At 44.4% G+C, this 18,036-nt stretch overlaps 2 protein-coding genes across 5 annotated transcripts in view; one reads left to right on the top strand and one right to left on the bottom strand.

Moving 5' to 3' along the window:
* Positions 1 to 18,036, top strand: part of SDHC (succinate dehydrogenase complex subunit C) — a 59,147-nt gene that overhangs the window by 11,192 nt on the left and 29,919 nt on the right. For 2 of the 4 annotated variants that reach the window (XM_006747396.3, XM_081825272.1), the window contains exon 1: positions 12,211 to 12,275. The exons of 1 other annotated variant lie outside the window; for it this stretch is intronic. In XM_006747396.3, the coding sequence (XP_006747459.2) occupies positions 12,256 to 12,275 (20 nt within the window). In that variant the 5' untranslated portion in view covers positions 12,211 to 12,255. Of the gene's footprint in view, positions 1 to 12,210; positions 12,276 to 18,036 lie in introns of those variants that run through there. One more of the 4 variants, XM_031018247.2, reaches the window with a different exon arrangement.
* On the bottom strand, positions 2,663 to 7,798 carry MPZ (myelin protein zero). The gene is given in 6 exon segments (XM_006747395.3): positions 2,663 to 3,893; positions 4,011 to 4,071; positions 4,210 to 4,345; positions 4,575 to 4,788; positions 5,055 to 5,221; positions 7,640 to 7,798. Coding segments are annotated over 6 exon segments (939 nt in total). The 5' UTR covers positions 7,707 to 7,798; the 3' UTR covers positions 2,663 to 3,599.

The raw sequence follows: 18,036 nt of genomic DNA, 5'->3' as shown, positions 1-18,036 counted from the left end.
AGGACCCTGAGATCATGACCTGAGCTGAAGGCAGGCGCGTAACGACGGAGCCACGCAGGCGCCCCTCTGGCTTCTTGACCAATCACAGAAACAAGGACTGAATTGACATATTTTCTATTTGTTTGTTTTAGATATGTTTATTTGTCTAAGTTAAGCATTTTATTCATCTCTTTCTTCTCATATTTATGTTATCATAGAAGTTGTTAGACATTAACTTCACAATGTAGTCTTTAGGTAACAGAATATTCAGTGGGACTATGGCTGAGTTTGAGGAGTAGACAGTGTAGCCAGAGATGAGCACCATGACTTGTGGTCTGGTTGAGGAGCTGTGAAGAGCTCTGTGTGTGTAGTCTGACTGTAGCCTCCCTACCCCAACCTCACTCCCACCCATAAATATTTGTCCAATTTCTTGGATGTTTTAAGGCAGGGTAGCAAATTCATACATTAAGAGTGGTCAGGCAGGTAAGGAAATGAGTAGTGAGACTGCAGGTCTCACCTGGACGGGGGAATAATATTCAGCTTAAGATGATTCTTGCCCTGTGACAATCAAATGTAGCTTTAATTTAAATAAACAAATACATATCATGTGGGACAAACAAAAGATGTCTTCTAGGTTGTTTCAATCTCTACCTTTTTTTTAAGATTTTAAAGTAATCTATGTTCTCTGTCTCTCTCAAATAAATAAATAAATAAATAAATAAATAAATAAATAAATAAATAAAATCTTTTAAAAAGGGTGGGGGGAGGCTCCTGGGTGGCTCAGTCAGTTAAGCGTCTTCCCCCCAGCACCTGGAAACCACCATTCTACTTTCTGTCTCTATGATGTGACTACTCTAAGTACATCATATAAGTGGAATCATATAGTATTTGTCTTTTTGTGACTGGCTTATTTTACATGGCATAGTGTCCTCAAGTTCATTCATGTTGTAGCATAAGTCAGAATTTCCTTCCTTTCTGAATAATAGTCAATCATCCATTGATGAACATTTGGGTTGCTTCCACATTTTAATTATTGTGCCTAATACTGCTGTGAACGGGGGTGTACAAATATCTCTTAAGATCTTGCTTTCTATTGTTTTGGGTATACATCCAAAAGTAGACTGCTGAATGATATGGTAATTCTATATTAAATTTTTTGAGGAACTTCCATATTGCTTTCCACGGGGGCTGCACCATTTTTACATTCCCAGCGGGAGAGTACAGGGTTCTAATTTTTCTACATCCTTGTTTTGTTTTTTGATAGTAGCCATCCTAATGGGGGTGAAGCGGTAGCTCATTGTAGTTTTGATTTGCATTTACCCAGTGGAATCTATTAGCCTTTATATTAAAATGAATTTGGTTTAATTTTTTTTTCTTTTTTTTAATTTTTCCTTTTAAGAAAGTGGAAGACACCTCTTGAAGTAAATGAAAGCACTCTGGTCTTTGGCAAAGCTCGTGTTTAAAATCTTATCTTTAGGGCGCCTGGGTGGCTCAGTCGGTTAAGCGTCTACCTTTGGCTCAGGTCCTGATCCCAGGGTCCTGGGATTGGGTCGGTGGCATCGGGGGCTCCCTGCTCAGCAGGGGGGGGGGCTGCTTCTCCTTCTACCCCTCCCCCCTGCTTGTGATCTCTCTCTCTCTCGCTCTCTCAGGTAAATAAAGTATTAAAAAAAAATAAAATCTTGGGGCGCCTGGGTGGCTCAGTCGTTAAGTGTCTGCCTTTGGCTCGGGTCATGATCTCAAGGTCCTGGGATTGAGCCCCGCATCGGGCTCCCTGCTCAGCGGGAAGCCTGCTTCTCCCTCTCCCACTCCCCCTGCTTGTGTTCCCTCTCTCACTGTGTCTCTCTCTGTCAAATAAATAAATAAAATCTTTAAAAAAATTAATAAAATCTTATCTTTAACCTCTTAATAAGGTGAAAAGATGACTTGTGGGAGTCTTGTTTTTTGCCATCAGTGACCCCCCTGAACTCCCCAGGGAAAATGATATATATATATACATCTTTCCACAATCATCTAAGTATTTCAGGATATTAATGGTGTACTTAAATTAGCATGCCAACAACCTAGGTAATGATTTATTAAGAGCATAGCTCAGATAGTGAACCAACTACAGTTGTATGTATGTGTGTTTATAGGTCTGGGATTTATGCTAGTTTGTAAAGTGTAATCCTTTAGGCAGGATATAGAAACATCTCTAAAGGACTGATCCCTAATATCTTCATTGCACATCAGTTTATAGTTTACAAAGGTTTCCGTATACAGGATCTCATGTGATTCTCATAAAAATCCAGGGAATTAAGCAGGGCAGGTATCATCTGAGTTTACTAATGCAGAAACAGACTTACCAAAATCAAAGAACTAGCCATGGGCCACACAGCTAGTGATTGGCTGACATATTTTCAAAATTAAGATCCTGGCAAAGAGGGAGTCCGTGTTTTAACCCGTGTAATAGCACATAATGTAAGCTCACTGGGTATTTGTTGAGTGTGTCTTGTCAGCTGATTTCAGAGTTTTTTTCCACTCTACTATGGAAGTCCATACCATAAAGCCAAATTCTTAACTGAAACCAGTAGATGAGGAAGAAGAGTGGGAGAGGGAAAGGATGGGAGAAGGTAGGAGGTTGGGGATGGAATAAGGGGTGGGGATATTCCCAGGAGAATGAGGAAATTGGAGATGGAGGCAGAACTTCTGGAAATGTCAGTGTTTATTAAACATTTAAGGACACTGGAGGTTTGTGAAGAAATATACAGAATGTAGAAAAATCCTAACAATCCCCTATGGCTGGGAGTGCAGCCTCTCCCCTCCCCCCCCATTTCCCATTTGTTTCTCCTTTCTCTTTGGTTGCTTAAAAGCCATTTCTTAAGGGTTATTTGGCCCCTCCTCAATCCTCTGACCTGTGAGGATTCTTTGCCTCTCTCTGTCTCTCCTTCCCCATGACCTTGAGTCCCAGAACAGTGCTCCAAAGTGGTCAGGGGCACCAATCCTGTAGTTGAGGACTGAGCATCAGGGGCCCCTCTGCTTGGGCTGGCTCTCCATTAAGGATATAATGGGGAGTGGGGAATTGCAAAAACCACATGACGTCATTGGTACTCAGTCATGGGGGGAGGGTACAGGCAAACAAACAAAAAAGAATGGATTAAAAAATAAAAAATAACTAACAACCTAAATAAACCCTGAAGGAGAGTCTGATCTGGACGATCTGGATGTTAGCTAGCTGGGAGGACACAGTATGAAGCTGGGCCACCTGATGGAAGGGAGGGAGGGTCAGAAAGGAAAACCGGAGGGAGGGACACGCTGGGTGGTGCAAGGGATGGAAAGGCCAGGTGGCCTGGGGTTGAGGCACAGGGTATCAAGGTCCCTTTCTTCTCGGTGCCGGAGGGACAGGCACCAAACACACAGTCCTTGGGGCTGGTGAAGGGTAGGGTCAGGCCCTGGGCTCCCAGCAAGCCGGGGAAGGAAGGTGGGGGAAAATAGGAAGTGCCGGGGAATGAAGTTTGGAATGAAACTTACATCTCAAAGGCTGCTGAGGGCAGGGCGGGGGCTGGGGAGCTAAGGAGGAAAGCACCTAGACGGGGGCTAAGAGGAGCCCAGGTCCCCCTGCTCTGGCAGGGCCCGGGGGGTGGTCACTTGTCTGAGTCCAGGCCCATCATGTTCTTGAGGGCGTTCTTGAGGCTGGTTCTGCTGGGGGACTTGACCGCAGGCCGGAGTTCCGAGCTCTGCTCATCCTTCCGTAGCTCCATCTCAATGACCACCACCTGAGAACCTTTGGTGGACTCCGGACCTGCCCCCCGACCCCCCGCCCGGCCCGCTAACCGCTATTTCTTATCCTTGCGAGACTCCCCCAGCCCCTTGGACTTCTTTTCACTGGCCGCCTTGGTGCTTCTGCTGTGATCCAGCATGGCATACAGCACTGGCGTCTGCAGGGAGGGGTCGCGCGTCAGCGGCCGGGTCTGCTGGGGCCTGACTCCTCCCACCCCACCCCTCACTGCTGCCCCGCAGCGCCCCAGCTCGGCCGGGCCCCGGCTCCCACTCACCTGCCGGCCGCGCTTGGAGGAGTCTTTCGCGGCCTTATGCAATTTCCCCTTCTCCATGGCACTGCAGGGAAAAGGGTTGCTGTCGGTCTGCCCCCTCCAGGCGGGAGCCCCCTCCAGAGCAGCTACAGCCTCCTCTTCCTTTTGCCCCCCCACCCCCACTGGAGCGTCTCTGTCCAGATGGGCAGCAGGCTCCCCTTACCTGAGCCTCCTTTGCAGGGCCGCCTGTCTGCGTAGCCAGCAGAACCGAATCACATAGAAAAGCAGGAGTAGCAACAGCACGACCCCTATGACTCCCCCGATCACGGCTCCCAGGACTATCCCGTACCTGGTTGGCACTAGGAGGGGAGGGAAAAGAAGTAAAGGAGTGAGCAGGGCCATGCCCCTTTGGGTCTTAGCCCCACACCTGTCGCCTGCTGTTGGGGATGTACAGCTCTCAGCCAAGGCTGCCTTCCGCGCACCCTCCCAGAGCCTGAAGGACAATCGCCCAGGTGTTTTGCCCCTTCCCCCAGCCCCCCAGTCCTCCCCAATACCCACCCCATTGCGTATTCCCAGACGCCCCCACACCTTTTTCAAAGACATAGAGTGTGACCTGAGAGGTCTTGCCCACTATGTCTGGTGGGTTTTTGACGTCACAGGTGAAGGTGCCATTGTCACTGTAGTCCAGGTTGTGTATGACAATAGAGCCATCCTTCCAGCGAGGGTCCCCTACCCACTGGATGCGCTCCTTGAAGGTCCCCACCTCGTCAATGTAGGGTTGTCCTTTTGCGTAGTGGAAGATCTATGAGGAATGAGGAGAAGTATGTGAGTGTAGCCTCAGGGTAAGGGATCCTGAGCTGGAGAGGGAAGTTGGGGGTGGGGAGAGAATGTAGATGGGCCCTAGTCAGATTGCCGCTTACCTTGCCAAACATAGGGTTATGGCTCCTGAAGGATCTCCCCTCCTTTGCCCAAGTGCTCTTTTCCATTGTTCTTCGAAGCCAGCCTTTCGTTATCCAATCCCAGGACAACCCCTCCCCTCCCCCCGCCCCGACCCCAGCAGGCACTCACCGAGATGGCATCACGGCCCCCTTCGGGCTGGTAGCGCCAGGTAAAGGAGATGTCATCTGAGACCCACTCACTGGACCAGAAGGAGCAGTGCAGGGTCACCCGGGAGCCCACAGCACCGTGGACCTCCCTGTCCGTGTAAACCACAATGGCCTGGGCTGGGGGGAGCACTGCAAGCAGAGAGGGGAATCAGATGCACAGGTGTGCTCAATGAGGCATATAGAGGAAGTGACACCAATAGGAAGTCAAGAGCTGAGTCAGAGGCCATAGCAAAGCTGGGGAAGCAATGATCAACTCTCAAGCCCAAATCTCTCTGGGCTGACTGAATAATTGGGTGGGAACACTGTGTTGGTTCAAGCTCTTTAGCATGTTCATTAAAGGAAATGAAATCAGCAGTAACAGACCTCTCTTGAGGACTTCCAGAAGTTGGATTCTGTCTCCACGTCTCACTTTCCCTTTGGGTCAGTATTTAACTCTTAAGTCACCCCTTAGATGTAGGCTTTAAGGTTTTTAAAATTTATTATAAGTTTACAGTACTACATTTTGCATTCTTTTTATAAACTATTCAAACCATACAGATAAAGCTAGAGTTCCTCTTAACACACACCCCCAACCAACTCCTTTCCTGTAGTCCCCTCTCCCAATTGACTGTTAATCAATTTAGTGCGTAACCGTTTTCTATGTATCAAGTGTAATATAAACTCAACAAACTCAAGATGTACATGTGCTTATATGAAATAGTTTTGTTTTATGGATCTTTCTTTTCTTTTGACATACATTGCATCATATTCTACTTGGTTTTTTTCACTTAAGAATATTTATATAGAATCTATCTATCTATCATCTATCTATCTATCTATCATCTATCTATCTATCTATCTATCTATCTATCTATCTATCTATCTATCTATCTATATCATCTATCTATCTATCTATCGGTTGGTCGATCGGAGCTTCCCATGTTGATTCATAGAGATCAATCTTATTTTTAACAGCTGTATAGTATTTCACAGCATCACAAACTCAAATTTCTTGCAAAAAAAATGAAAATAACTAAAGAATGTTTTTTCCTGGCTCAACTGTCCTCACTGCTGAATCCCTAGTTGCCATACAGCTTGCTATTGACTGGGAGGTCAGGGAGAGAAGGGTCTTTTACCCCTCTCAGGGGAAGCTGGGTACAGAGGAAGACCCCTGAGCCCAGAGCTCAGATGACTCTGCATGTGAGCCCTCTGTGGTTTGACCCTCCTCACCCTCCTCTTGGCCATTCTGGCCCAGTGCCACTCCCAAGACTCACCCACACAAGGAAGGCCATTCCAGGGAGATTATGTGTGTGGGCTGGCCCTGGGTGGGGGCAACTGTAGACCCTTTTGTTCTATGGGAGGGGGAGGAAGCAACCAAACAAACAGGGACCCATTGTCTGACCAATGTTGGGGGCTTATGCCATCCCCTACCCCTTAGCCCCCCCACTCCTGCTCCATAGTCTCAAATCTCCCACCTCAGCATGCAATATCAGTGACTCACTTCTTAGAGCTCTCTTGGGAAACCCAAATGCAGCAATGAAAGTTATTCATTGGATCTAACTTCTATTCCTCCTGTTCTAACATCCACCACTGCCCTTCAGTTCTGCTCAACGGTTCTATGGCTGGGACAGGTTCTGGGACAGAACTCTCTTCCTTATTCTCCAAGACTGCCTCTCCCCATTTCCCTCACTATAACCTTCTCTAACTCCCTATCTTTAACATTTTCTCTGGGTGTCCCAGAGTAGTCCAGTACAACACCCAGAAGAGTATGGGTTCTGGGTTTAGGACTCAAAGAGCTGACAGCAGAGAACCTTGGATATTCTGAGCAGTTCTCTCTCACCCTCAGTTTGCCTACTGCTTATCTATGGTACTAGGCTTTGGGGCAGTTTGGAGAAGGGAAGCATCCATTCGAATAACCCTACTTTGACCTCCTCTTGCTCACCCAACATCTGTCATGGGGTAAAGAAGGGGTTGGTCAACTTTTGAAGGAAGACAACTTTAGATGGACAAGATCTTAGAATCTCATAGAATCTCCCTTCTACTCCACTCACCCACATAATAGACAATGGATCCACAGGGAGAAATGGAGGCACCAAGAGACAAAGGATTGGAGGAGTTGGAACCACAAACCTTGGGCTCCTTCCTTAGATCACATTCCCTGACTTTTCTGTTGAGGGAAACTAAGGTTAAGTACCTCACACACTACTACGGAATGAGTAGGGACCAGAACCCAGGTGTCTGATCCTATTCCCTACCACGCGATAACACCGCTTCCCACCAGGCCCTCAGCATGGCTCTGGGGCCATGTTACTACTTTCCAGTCTGGGTCCAGTCAGGTCCACCTCAGGGAAGTTCTCTACACTCTTTTACCTTCTCCCTTCACAGAACACCTTTATTGCGTCTCTCCAAAATATATATATATATTTCCCCCACCCCCCCGAGTATAATATCACCTTCCTGCTCCTGCTCAATCTTTGGTTGCAGTGGGGATTGCAGCAAAGGCAGTGAGAAGGTTGCTGAGAGACACCCTGAGCCCCAGGACCCCCAGCCTGGGGCGGCTCCACTTACCCAAAGAGGAGAAGAGCAGTGCAGCCAGGATAGGACTGGGGCTGGATGAAGGAGCCCCAGGAGCCATAGCTGGGCCAGGGGCTAGGGCCCGGAGCGTCTGTGGGGTTGGGAGAGTGGGGGACAAGTAACTGAGCGGGGTGTTCCTGGAATCCGCTTAAAATCCCCTGGGGTGCCAGTATGAGGGGGCTGTCCTGAGCTAGTAACCAATTGCAGCCTGGCATGTGCAGTTGAGAGGTGGTGGGGAGGGGGGCAGAGCACAGGGAGCAGAAGGGGCATTGTGTCCTCTGGGTAGAGGGGTGGGGGGGGACACATACCACCCCATACACAGAGGGCTTTGTGTCTGCTGGCCTCCCCCTGCCCTGGGCTGGAATGCTGGGGTGGGGGGGTTGAGAGGGAGAGGGACAGAAAAAGGGACATAAACACACTTCTCTGAGGGATAGATGGGCAGGGGAACCTAAATCCTAAGGCTCAGGGAAGGGATTCCTCTGTAGCTTCCTTACCAGAGAGTGGGTCCCCCTGAGAACTTGAAAATGGGATGTCCCTCGTTTTTTTGTGTTTTGTTTTGTTTTGTTTTATGACTATGGGTTGCATTACAGGCTCCTTGAGATGACCAGGTCATTTGGGCGTCCTTTTTTTTTTTTTCCATTTCCCTGCATCCTGGGTGATTCTTCCCTGATAGAGCTTTTCCCCATTGGAAAATATCCAGGGAAGAATCCCCTGAGCTTTCCCTCTTCATCAGAATTTTTCAATGCCTCACACTGCAGTTTAAGTCCATGTCAATTTAGAACAAGGCAACAAAATTCTATTGAGTGCCAGCTGTATGTAAAGTATGGGTATGTGGGTAACAGAAAGAGGAATAAAAATTAAGTTTCTCCTTGAAAGAGTTTAAAATCTAGTTGGGGGGGTGCAGAGAAGGGAGGAGCAGAGGACGAACCCATCAATAACCCAATATAATAAACCATGATGCTTGCCATAGCAGAGAGAAGAACAAAATGCTGAGAATACCAAGGTGGGCTCAACCACGTCTGCTCAAATATGCCCAATACTTCACAAACGTCAGGGAGATTGTTATGTAACAGAGATTAAAAACAAAAGTAAACGGGGGCGCCTGGGTGGCTCAGTTGGTTAAATGTCTGACTCTTGATCTCAGCTCAGGTCTTGATCTCAGGGTTGTGAGTTCAAGCCCTGTACTGGGCTCCACGCTGGGTGTGGAGCCCTAAATAAATAAGGAAATAAAATAAATGAAGTTCAGAGGAAGGGGGAGTTGTATGTAGAAGGCAATATTAGATATGGAAAGGGTAGTGAAGGTATCTAGGCAGAATAGCAAAAGCAAAAACAAAGAAGTAGGAAAATGTGTGTGTGTGTGTGTGTTGTGTGTGTGTGTTGGGTAAGTTTGTGAAGTATTGAGCATATTCAAGGCAGATCTTGTGCCCTCCACTTTGACTTGATTTGGGGGAACTTGAAACAAGTCTGTACAGGAGAGTTGAAGCCAATTAGTTAAGGGCACTAAATGGCAGACAAAAGAGGGTGGGTTTAATTGGTACATCATAATGTTACATGATTTTTGTCCCCTTAGTGCTTGTGGTTCTTCATCATGCCACTTCAAAGAATGAAGAGGTAGACCAGATGAAGAGTGGTGGGCAGCAAAGCAAAATTTATTGAACAGTAGTTTAAAGCTCCCAAAGAGGGAGGGGGGCCTGAGAGGGTTGCCCTCGGAGTGTCTAAGTTTAGGGGTTTTTATGAGCTCTTTTGCAGAACTGTCTTAAGCAATCAGGGTGTGCTGAGTCATGCCAATCAGGGCCTTGGTCATGTATCTGTCTACCTATTAGGTTAACGTCTCTGTGCTGATGGTCTTTTTTTGCTGACATCTGGGGGTTTAATGTCTTAACTGCCCTTTGCCCTGTGATACTGACAAATGCTTTGTGGTTAATTGCCTTAGTTTCAGACAATTTGCAGAAGTCATTTCTGCAAAGGTGTCAAAGCAGAACGTTAGTGTGGTCCTGTCTAAACTGCAAAACAGGGTGTTAGTGCTGTTTTATTTTAGCTGTCCTGACTCCATACTTTCTTGCTGGGGACCCTGGCCCTGACTACCTGTCCAACTAACTCCTAACAATAAGAATTTCCTGAAGGAGTAATATGTGGGGTTAGGGATGTCTACATGGTCAGAGCTGAGTTTTAAGACAAATCCGGCCAAAAAATCATTCAGACCAAAGCACTGCAGATTGCTGCCTCCTTTGTTTCCCTCCTTGGGATTATCTGAAATGATTTTTTTTTTCACTGAAACTCTCATACTCCCATTTGAAATGTTTTCCCTTCTTTCTTCCCCTTTCTTTCTCTGACCTCAGGCCTTGGCTAGACTCTGCTTTTCCCTCCTGCTTATTTTTAAGATAAACCCTGGTGATAAGGGGCTTGACTTAATATCTTGTTTGAGTTTCAATGTGATTAATTTCCATCAATTACGGGCCCTACAGGTTACTTTGAGGAGAGAGGCCACTGTTGTTCCCGCAGTGGGACCACTGCAGGTTCACCCGTAAAGCCCCAGGCTCCTGGTACCTACCTGTCATCTCCTTACATAGGGGATGGTGGGTTCTGTGATTGGTATTGGGTTTGGATTGCAGAACTCTAAATATGGGACTTGATCATAAACTCCACAGGCAAAATCATCAGTAAATGTTCACAGCATGTTGTTGTAGTCAATTACACCTCCCTAACCCCACCTCCCCAGCTGCAAATAATCACTTTCTACTTTCATCGACCCACCCCTTTTACTTATACTTTCTTTCATGGGATTGCTACTTTCTTTGTTGTATTTATTTATTTACTAATTCTGCTAAGGCTATAAGCTTCTTGAGGACAATTACATGTTTGTATCTTTGAATCCCCTATAGCACTTTCACATACTCTGGCAAAAGATTATATATATATATAAATATATATAACTATTTATATATAAAACTATATATATAGTATATATTATATTTTGTTATATATATAACTTTAAAGTTTTATATATATATATATAACTTATATATGCAAAACACTTGTGACTTAAGGAAGAAAAAGGGAATGAGAATTAAATATTATATATATAAAAATATATATAAAATATAAAAAATATATAACATATATATAATATATATAACTTATATACATATATAAAATGAAATTATTTAAAGAGCTAAGTGAAAGAGGCATTCATTGGATTTGTTAATGTGAAATGCCAGAGGGCCACAGTGGGATCAATGACGGGAAGTTCAATAGCAGAAAACTGTATTTTATTTTCTTACTTTTAAAGATTTTATTTGTAAATTGTCTCTACACCCAACATGGGCCTTGAACTCACAACACTAAGATCCAGAGTCGCATGCTGCACTGACTGAGCCAGCCAGGTACCCCCAGAAAACTATATTTTAACATAACAACTTTCTAATGATTAAGCTGTTCACTAAATGAAACTTGAGTTTTGAGGTATCTATTACTGAATGTGTTACAGCAGAGTCTTGAACACCAGTGGCCCTAAGTGTTGCCGAGGAGATCCCTGCACTGGATAGAAAATCAGGTCTGAGAGCCTCTCTGGTCTCTTCCAGTCCAAAAGTCTATAAAAGTGCTTTCATTGTCAAGTATTATAGAAATGCAAAATAGTATTTTCATTTGATGAAGAAATAAGTGAATTTGTGCTATTTAAATCCTGAAAGAAGTGCAGGAGTGCTAAATATAAATGAGATCTGAATATTAATGTAGTTGAATGTTTTATTGTAGGAGTTACTCTAGGCTGTCTCCTTCACTCCTACCCCCCACAAAAAAAGAGACTCAAGAACTTTTTCATTTTCTATTCCTTTCTCATTCCCTTTTTCTTCCTTAAGTCACAAGTGCTCTGCAATTGACTGCAGTGCTTGGGTTCCTCAAAACTATATATATGTACACACACACGTGTGTGTGTGTGTGTGTTTAAAAATCAAAGCAAGCTTTCCCCCACCCCGGGTTCTTCTAGCTGTGGGTGTCATCCACATAGCCTTGAAACAAGGAACAAAAGAGCGTTGTGTTTGACTAGTGGGCGTCCAGCTCAGGCGGCAGCTCAAGCCCAGGAACTGTAGGGCACAAAGCTAATCCAGGTGGTTAGAGGAGGCTCCCTGGTCTTGGGATGGTGGTCTGCATCGTTCTCACGCTCCTTCCTCAACTTGGGTCTCAACTTGTGTATCTCTGCATTGGCGAAGCTTCCCACTAGAACGGGATGGAGCCCGTTTCCCTGGGTGCCTTGGCCGGCCTACGGGGGAAGGAGGGGGAGCGGAACTAGACTGAGGAGTCCCTGGTGAAGAATCAGGGCAAATCGGATGTTCAGTAGTGCGAAACAAAATGAATTATGTTCACAGGTAAAATGCACACTGTAGAGTCTGAGTCAGCGCCATTTATGCCGAACCCCTGGCAAATTCTGGGGGAAGCCAGCCGAAGGAGACCGGGCAGAGAGGAGTCAACCAGAGAAAACCAAGAGTCTGAACAAAGCTGCAACCCAGACACTCCCCATCCTTTATAAAGAGCTGGTGTTGTCACGTGATAGAGACCCCGCCCTAAGGCGGCGGGGACGTTGGGCGTCACTTCCGTCCAGACCGGAACTCAAGATGGCTGCGCTCTTGTTGAGGTGACTTTAGCCCGGGGCTGGGAGTCGGTGTCCGCGGCCCTCGGGAGGCCTGCACTGCCCCTTACGTCTTGCTGACGGCTGTGTGTCCCGTGCCTGGGCAGGGAAAGGGCCCACGGGTGTGCGTGCCGCGCGCTGTGGAATCCTAGGGCCCCTTCTCTTTCCCCAGTCGCTCCCGTACTCGGGGTCACTGGCCCGTTATCTCGTCCCTACTCCCTACCGACGGGTCGCACGGTTGTCGCCCTTTCCACTTCCCCCCACTTCCAGTACTTTCACCCCAGATGGCTCTCGGGGCCGCACCCAGAGCCAAGCTCCGAGAGAGTAAAGTTACGATTTCGAGGTCAGCGGATCATCCGCTAGGACTTCGAGGTCTTATTCAGGAATTGGGCCTCGGGGAGAGGGATCTTGGTGTGCTTTGTCTTTGCTTATAACTTCTGCAAACGCTAGTTGCTGGCAATGAGTGTGCACTGAGTTCCTAACGGGCCCCGGGCGGAGGGGACAGGAAGCCTTGGATCCCTATCGCGCTGGCGATTAGCAATAGCGCTCATAGCGGTCGCTCTAGTGCCCCACAGCAGCCCAGGGAATTCAATTTTAGTTTCTCTTTTTACTTGGGGAGAGAAGGAAGGGGGAGCGGATGTCTCAGTTTTCCTATACGAGGTCATTCACTGTCCGGAGAAGTACCCTAGATTTTCTTCCATTCTGAGCTGTCCTCTTTCTAGGCTCCATTCTCTATTCAGAGCCTTTCTAGACACAGCGACTTAAGTGACTTTAGACACTCCTGGTACAAATGCCGGCTTAGTTTCGTGCCAGGCCTATTTTTGGAAGATATTTGTTATGGAAAGTTAGTTTTAATGTTGTTGAGATTTAATTCCTGATTTCCCCAAATGTCTTCTCATTTCTCTTTCCACTTCAGTCACCCAGTATAAAAATAGAGGGACTTTATTTAGTTTTTATCTGTGACGAAACGATCCCTCTTGAGAGTTGAGATCAGGAATGGGTTATCTTAATCGATCATTTTTCTCCCTGTCCCTCCTTTTCTTTTTTTCCTAAGGTGTGCCAGGGCCAGTCTTGCCAGAACTGCATTTTTTATTCCAGGTAGTTTTACCATAATTGAATGATTTTGAATTCTTTGATATATCACATTTTGGTAGATGTCAGGGACTTTTGGTAGAATTAACATTTAGCTTGAAATGATCATATTGGTTCTAAATAGTTCATTTTAGGAGTTTCAGGATTATTGTTTAGAAGCTGACAATTATCATACTCATTAAGTATGTCCAGACAGTATCATTTTGAGATGTGTAGTATCGTCACCACTAGGATTCAATGCCAAGAAATAGACTTCTTTTTCATTAGAAGTAATCTGAAGCTCATGGGAAGGGTACCTCTCTCTTCTTTTCTCACAAGGGCTTTCTGAAGAGGGGACATAGGGAATTAAATTTTTTTTTTTAAGATTGATTGATTTATTTTAGAGAGAGAGCAAGCACGTGCGTGGGAGGGGAGAAAATCTCAAGCAGACTCCCTGCTGAGCACAGAGCTGGTCGAAGTCCCAGGGCTCAGTCTAGATCATGACCCGAGCTGAAATCAGTTGGACGGGAGTTGGGAGTTAGACGCCCAACCCATTGAGCCACCTAGGCGCACCCCCCCCCCCAATTTTTTTTTCTGATTGAAGTTCTGAGTCAAATTCCATTTCACTACAGGGATTTGGAACTGTTCATAATGTGCTGATTTAGCCTCAAAGGAAAATACCTTCTAGGCAATTCTAGGAGCTGGTTTCTAGTTCTGGTATTGTCACGAATTCCATTTATTTTGGACAAGTCAAGGTCACTGATTCCATAATTGTGGTTTCCTCATTTGTGAATGAAAATAGCAATAATTTGGGCCCACTTAAAAGAAGTATTGGTTAAACATTTTTAATGCTTGGCTAACTAAAAATTATTAGTTCTCGGAGTACTGTATGTCATGGCTTTTGAATAGTGCTCTATAATTTGTATACTCCCTAAACAGTTCACAGACTAGCCAGGAATAAATAACCTGCTGAGTAATGCAAGCTCTTTTGGCACTCACTCAAGGAATGACTTGCCAAAGCCAAGACAGAGATAGAGAACTGAGCTAAGAACAGCTAGGCTTTTGTCTAATAAAGTTCATGCTGCTTAAGCACAAAGTCACCAAAAGTCATTAACTATCTGCACGTTGCTCATCATATAAAATGCTACATGTGAAACACCTCTAAAAATGAGGTCTAACTTTAAATATATAAGACAGCTTTTTAAAATAAGCATATTCATTTACAAACCATTTTTTGGAGCCTCTTCTATGTGTCAGACATTATTATAGGTGTTCTAGACACAAAGCATTCCAGTCCTATCCTTGAAGAGCTCAGGCTAGCATAGGAGATAAGTAAATAGATTAATTATTAAGCAACATAATAGGTGTTGATATAGAGTTATGAAGAAGTGGTGTAGAAGCAAGGCAGGTGCAAGTAAGGCTAAAGAAACGGTGAAGTCGCCATCTAGGAGTTGTTGGGTTTTGAAGGATGAGTTTATCAGAGAGGGAGGTTCCACTCTACAGCACAAGCAAAGGCATGTGGTCCTAAGAAGGCATCCTCTGTCTGGGTGTATGTAGTATAATATTGGGTGTGGTAGACATATAAGGGGCTGAAGGGAATTTGTAGGATAATGGGTCCAGAGAGTTGGTTTGGGCTGTGTTGAGAAAGGCCTCGTTTGGCTATCATATGGACCTTATACTGCAAGCAGCAGGGAACTGTTAAAAGACTTTGGGGTAGAAGAGCAGTGAAATCAGCTTTATTTTTCAGTAAGTTAGCTTTGGTAATATTGAATGATAGGGAAGAGAGAGTTGCTAGGGAGACCAGTTGAGGAGCTCCTCTTATAGTCCTCTTTGTGAGAAATGAAAAGGATAAGGACTAAAACAATGGACCGAAGTTTCCTGGATAGTACTGATAGGATTGGGTGATGCCTTGCATATATATGGGGGGTGAGAGACAAGAAGAAATCAGGGGTGTCTTCTGTTGTAGCTTGGGAGTAGGTTGGGTGCTAATAGCCATTAATGAGAACTTTTGTATACAAAAGATTGCTTGTCATCCTGTCCTTCAAAGTTATACATCTATTTTAGTGTTGCTCTTACCCCAGTCCTTCCTTTTTTTTTTTTTTAAAGATTTTATTTATTTGACAGAGAGAGAGATAGCGAGAGCAGGAACACAAGCAAGGGGAGTGGGAGAGGGAGAAGCAGGCTTCCTGCCAAGCAGGGAGCCCGATGCGGCACTCGATCCCAGGACCCTGGGATCATGACCTGAGCCGAAGGCAGACGCTTAACGACTGAGCCACCCAGGCGCCTTTACCCCAGTTATTTCTAAAACTTTTTTGGCATACCATCAGATCAAATTTAGAGGTCGTATAAGAGAAACTCATTATATTGTAGTCACATCTTGTTTTGGACCAAAAATGGTTTTATTTAGTTTGATCACATAGACTTGGCTTTGAATAACTTCTGTTTTTTTCCAAAAGTCAAATCCATTTTCAGCAGATGAATATTTTTATCACCACTGAGGGTTTTAAAAAGAATATGATGTGAATTCTAAAGACCTTGGGGAGACCAGTGAAATATTAGTAATATCTTATGTATATGGGCGATATTGCTGAGATAGTGAGAATGCCTTTCTGTACATATTCTTACGTAATCCTCCCAGCGACCAATCAGGTAGGTCTTATCAATCCCATTTCATAAATGAAAAAGCTGCAGCTCAGTGATTCTGTAAAGTTACACAACTTATGCAGAACTGGAACTCCAATATGACTTTTTTATTTTAATGTTCTTTCTGCATCACTTGTTGCCCCAGTCCAGGGAAGAGTTTCAGAAATGATTTGAGCAGTGATTACATTTTTGGGTAGACATGTGTATTGTATTTAGAAGGGACCAATACTAATGAGAATGATACATTCTGGCTTGTTATTTAAAAATAAAGTACTATTACCTTTTAGCTATAACATATAAAGCCCAAGTCCTTGGTAGAACTTTTCAGAGTTCCTGGTTTCACATGAAAGGCAAGGATAGATACCTACTTTTGTCATGTTTCAAATAAGGCTATGGAGTCGGTGCAACTAGTTTCTGTTAGGGCCTTGTGGAAAGCTTACATTGGTATTTGTCTGGGAAACAATAGAACTAGACAGAGAGTGCTGTAGATTCCAACCCACATCTGCAAACTCTTGCCGGGTAGCTGGGTGACTGGACCTAGCCTGGTGTGAGGAATGCATGCCCTGCAACTCCAGAGCCACAATTGCTTCAATTGATTGAAGACATTTGTTCCCACTTCTCCTTTCTGGGAGTCTTGGGTACACAATGTCAGTATTCACCTCTTGCCTCCAAAGCTGGAAAGAAGGAAGAGCTAAAGGAAGTGTTGATTGGATTATTTTGCCTTCAAATAGTGGACCCTTCTACTGTCCTAGTGTAAAGCATAGGGATTTTGAACTGTTTATGCATCTAGTATCAGTGGTGTGGGGGACACCATGAGCTTTTTTTTAGAAGATCATTGGATCTCAAGGAGATTTTATATCGCACAGTGCCTTACATATAATAGATATATGTAAACTTTTGTATAATCGATGTATTTTTAATTTTAATCCCACTCGTGTAACTTTCTTAAATACTTTTGGAAAGATTTTATATAATAATGTGAATAAAGAGGTGTAGTGGTCGTTTTTTCATAATGCTGTGTGAACTCTGGATCAGTTAAATTCACTTTCCATAGAATGCCTGGGCACATCTTAGTTTTAGACTTGAAAAGCAGTTTTGGTACTGATGTATATCTTTCAAAAATAGCAACTTTTTGGTAGAAAACGTGTATCCTCCTCACGTAACTCTTCACTGGTCAGGGGAATCTGCGTTCCCATGCTTTTTGCATGATTAGAGACTTTTTGACTTGAAGTTCATCCAGCTTGTCTGGAACTTGATGGTAGTTCCTAAAATGATAGCTTAATATTTAGAACCCTCTTTCCACAAACTCCTTATTCTTCTTAATTCATCCATTTGTAGCAGTTAACTAAGGTGTATTCTTGTTCTTATTTACCCCTGTCTTTTACTTATTTATTTATTTATTTATTTATTAAAGATTTTGTTTATTTATTTGACAGAGAGAGAGACAGCCAAAGAGGGAACACAAGCAGGGGGAGAGGGAGAGGGAGAGGGAGAAGCAGGCCTTCCGCTGAGCAGGGAGCCCGATGCGGGGCTCGATCCCAGGATCATGACCTGAGCCAAAGGCAGACGCTTAATGACTGAGCCACCCAGGTGCCCCTACCCCTGTCCTTTAACCATCACCTAACTTTTAAAAAAATGACATTCTTTGTTGAACATTATCAACTGATTATTCTTTTATCTTGTATTATTCATGTTCAGCTAAAACGTTATTTTGATTTGTAGGTTATATATGTGATTATTCTCCAGTTATTTAAAGTTGTAGCTTTCCAGCTAAAAAATAATCTCAAGGACATTGATACTGTCCTTGTTTTCATCTTACTAATTTTTCCCTCCACTCCTAAATCTAACATGGTACAGAAATAGAGAAGTTGATAAACTGAGGTTGATCTCTAAATGTGTGTTGACTCTTCATTCTCTCTCTCTCTCTTTTTTAAAGATTTTATTTTATTTATTTTTTTTAAAGATTTTATTTATTTATTTGACAGAGAGAGACATAGTGAGAGCAGGAACACAAGCAGGGGGAGTGGGAGAGGGAGAAGCAGGCTTCCCGCGG

Source organism: Leptonychotes weddellii, chromosome 6 (genome assembly GCF_054177405.1).
Source record: "Leptonychotes weddellii isolate Sample4059 chromosome 6, ASM5417740v2, whole genome shotgun sequence".
NCBI classification, from domain to species: Eukaryota; Metazoa; Chordata; class Mammalia; order Carnivora; family Phocidae; genus Leptonychotes; species Leptonychotes weddellii.
The sequence above is the reverse complement of the archived record's forward strand: the minus strand, read 5'-3'. Positions and strand labels throughout refer to the sequence as shown.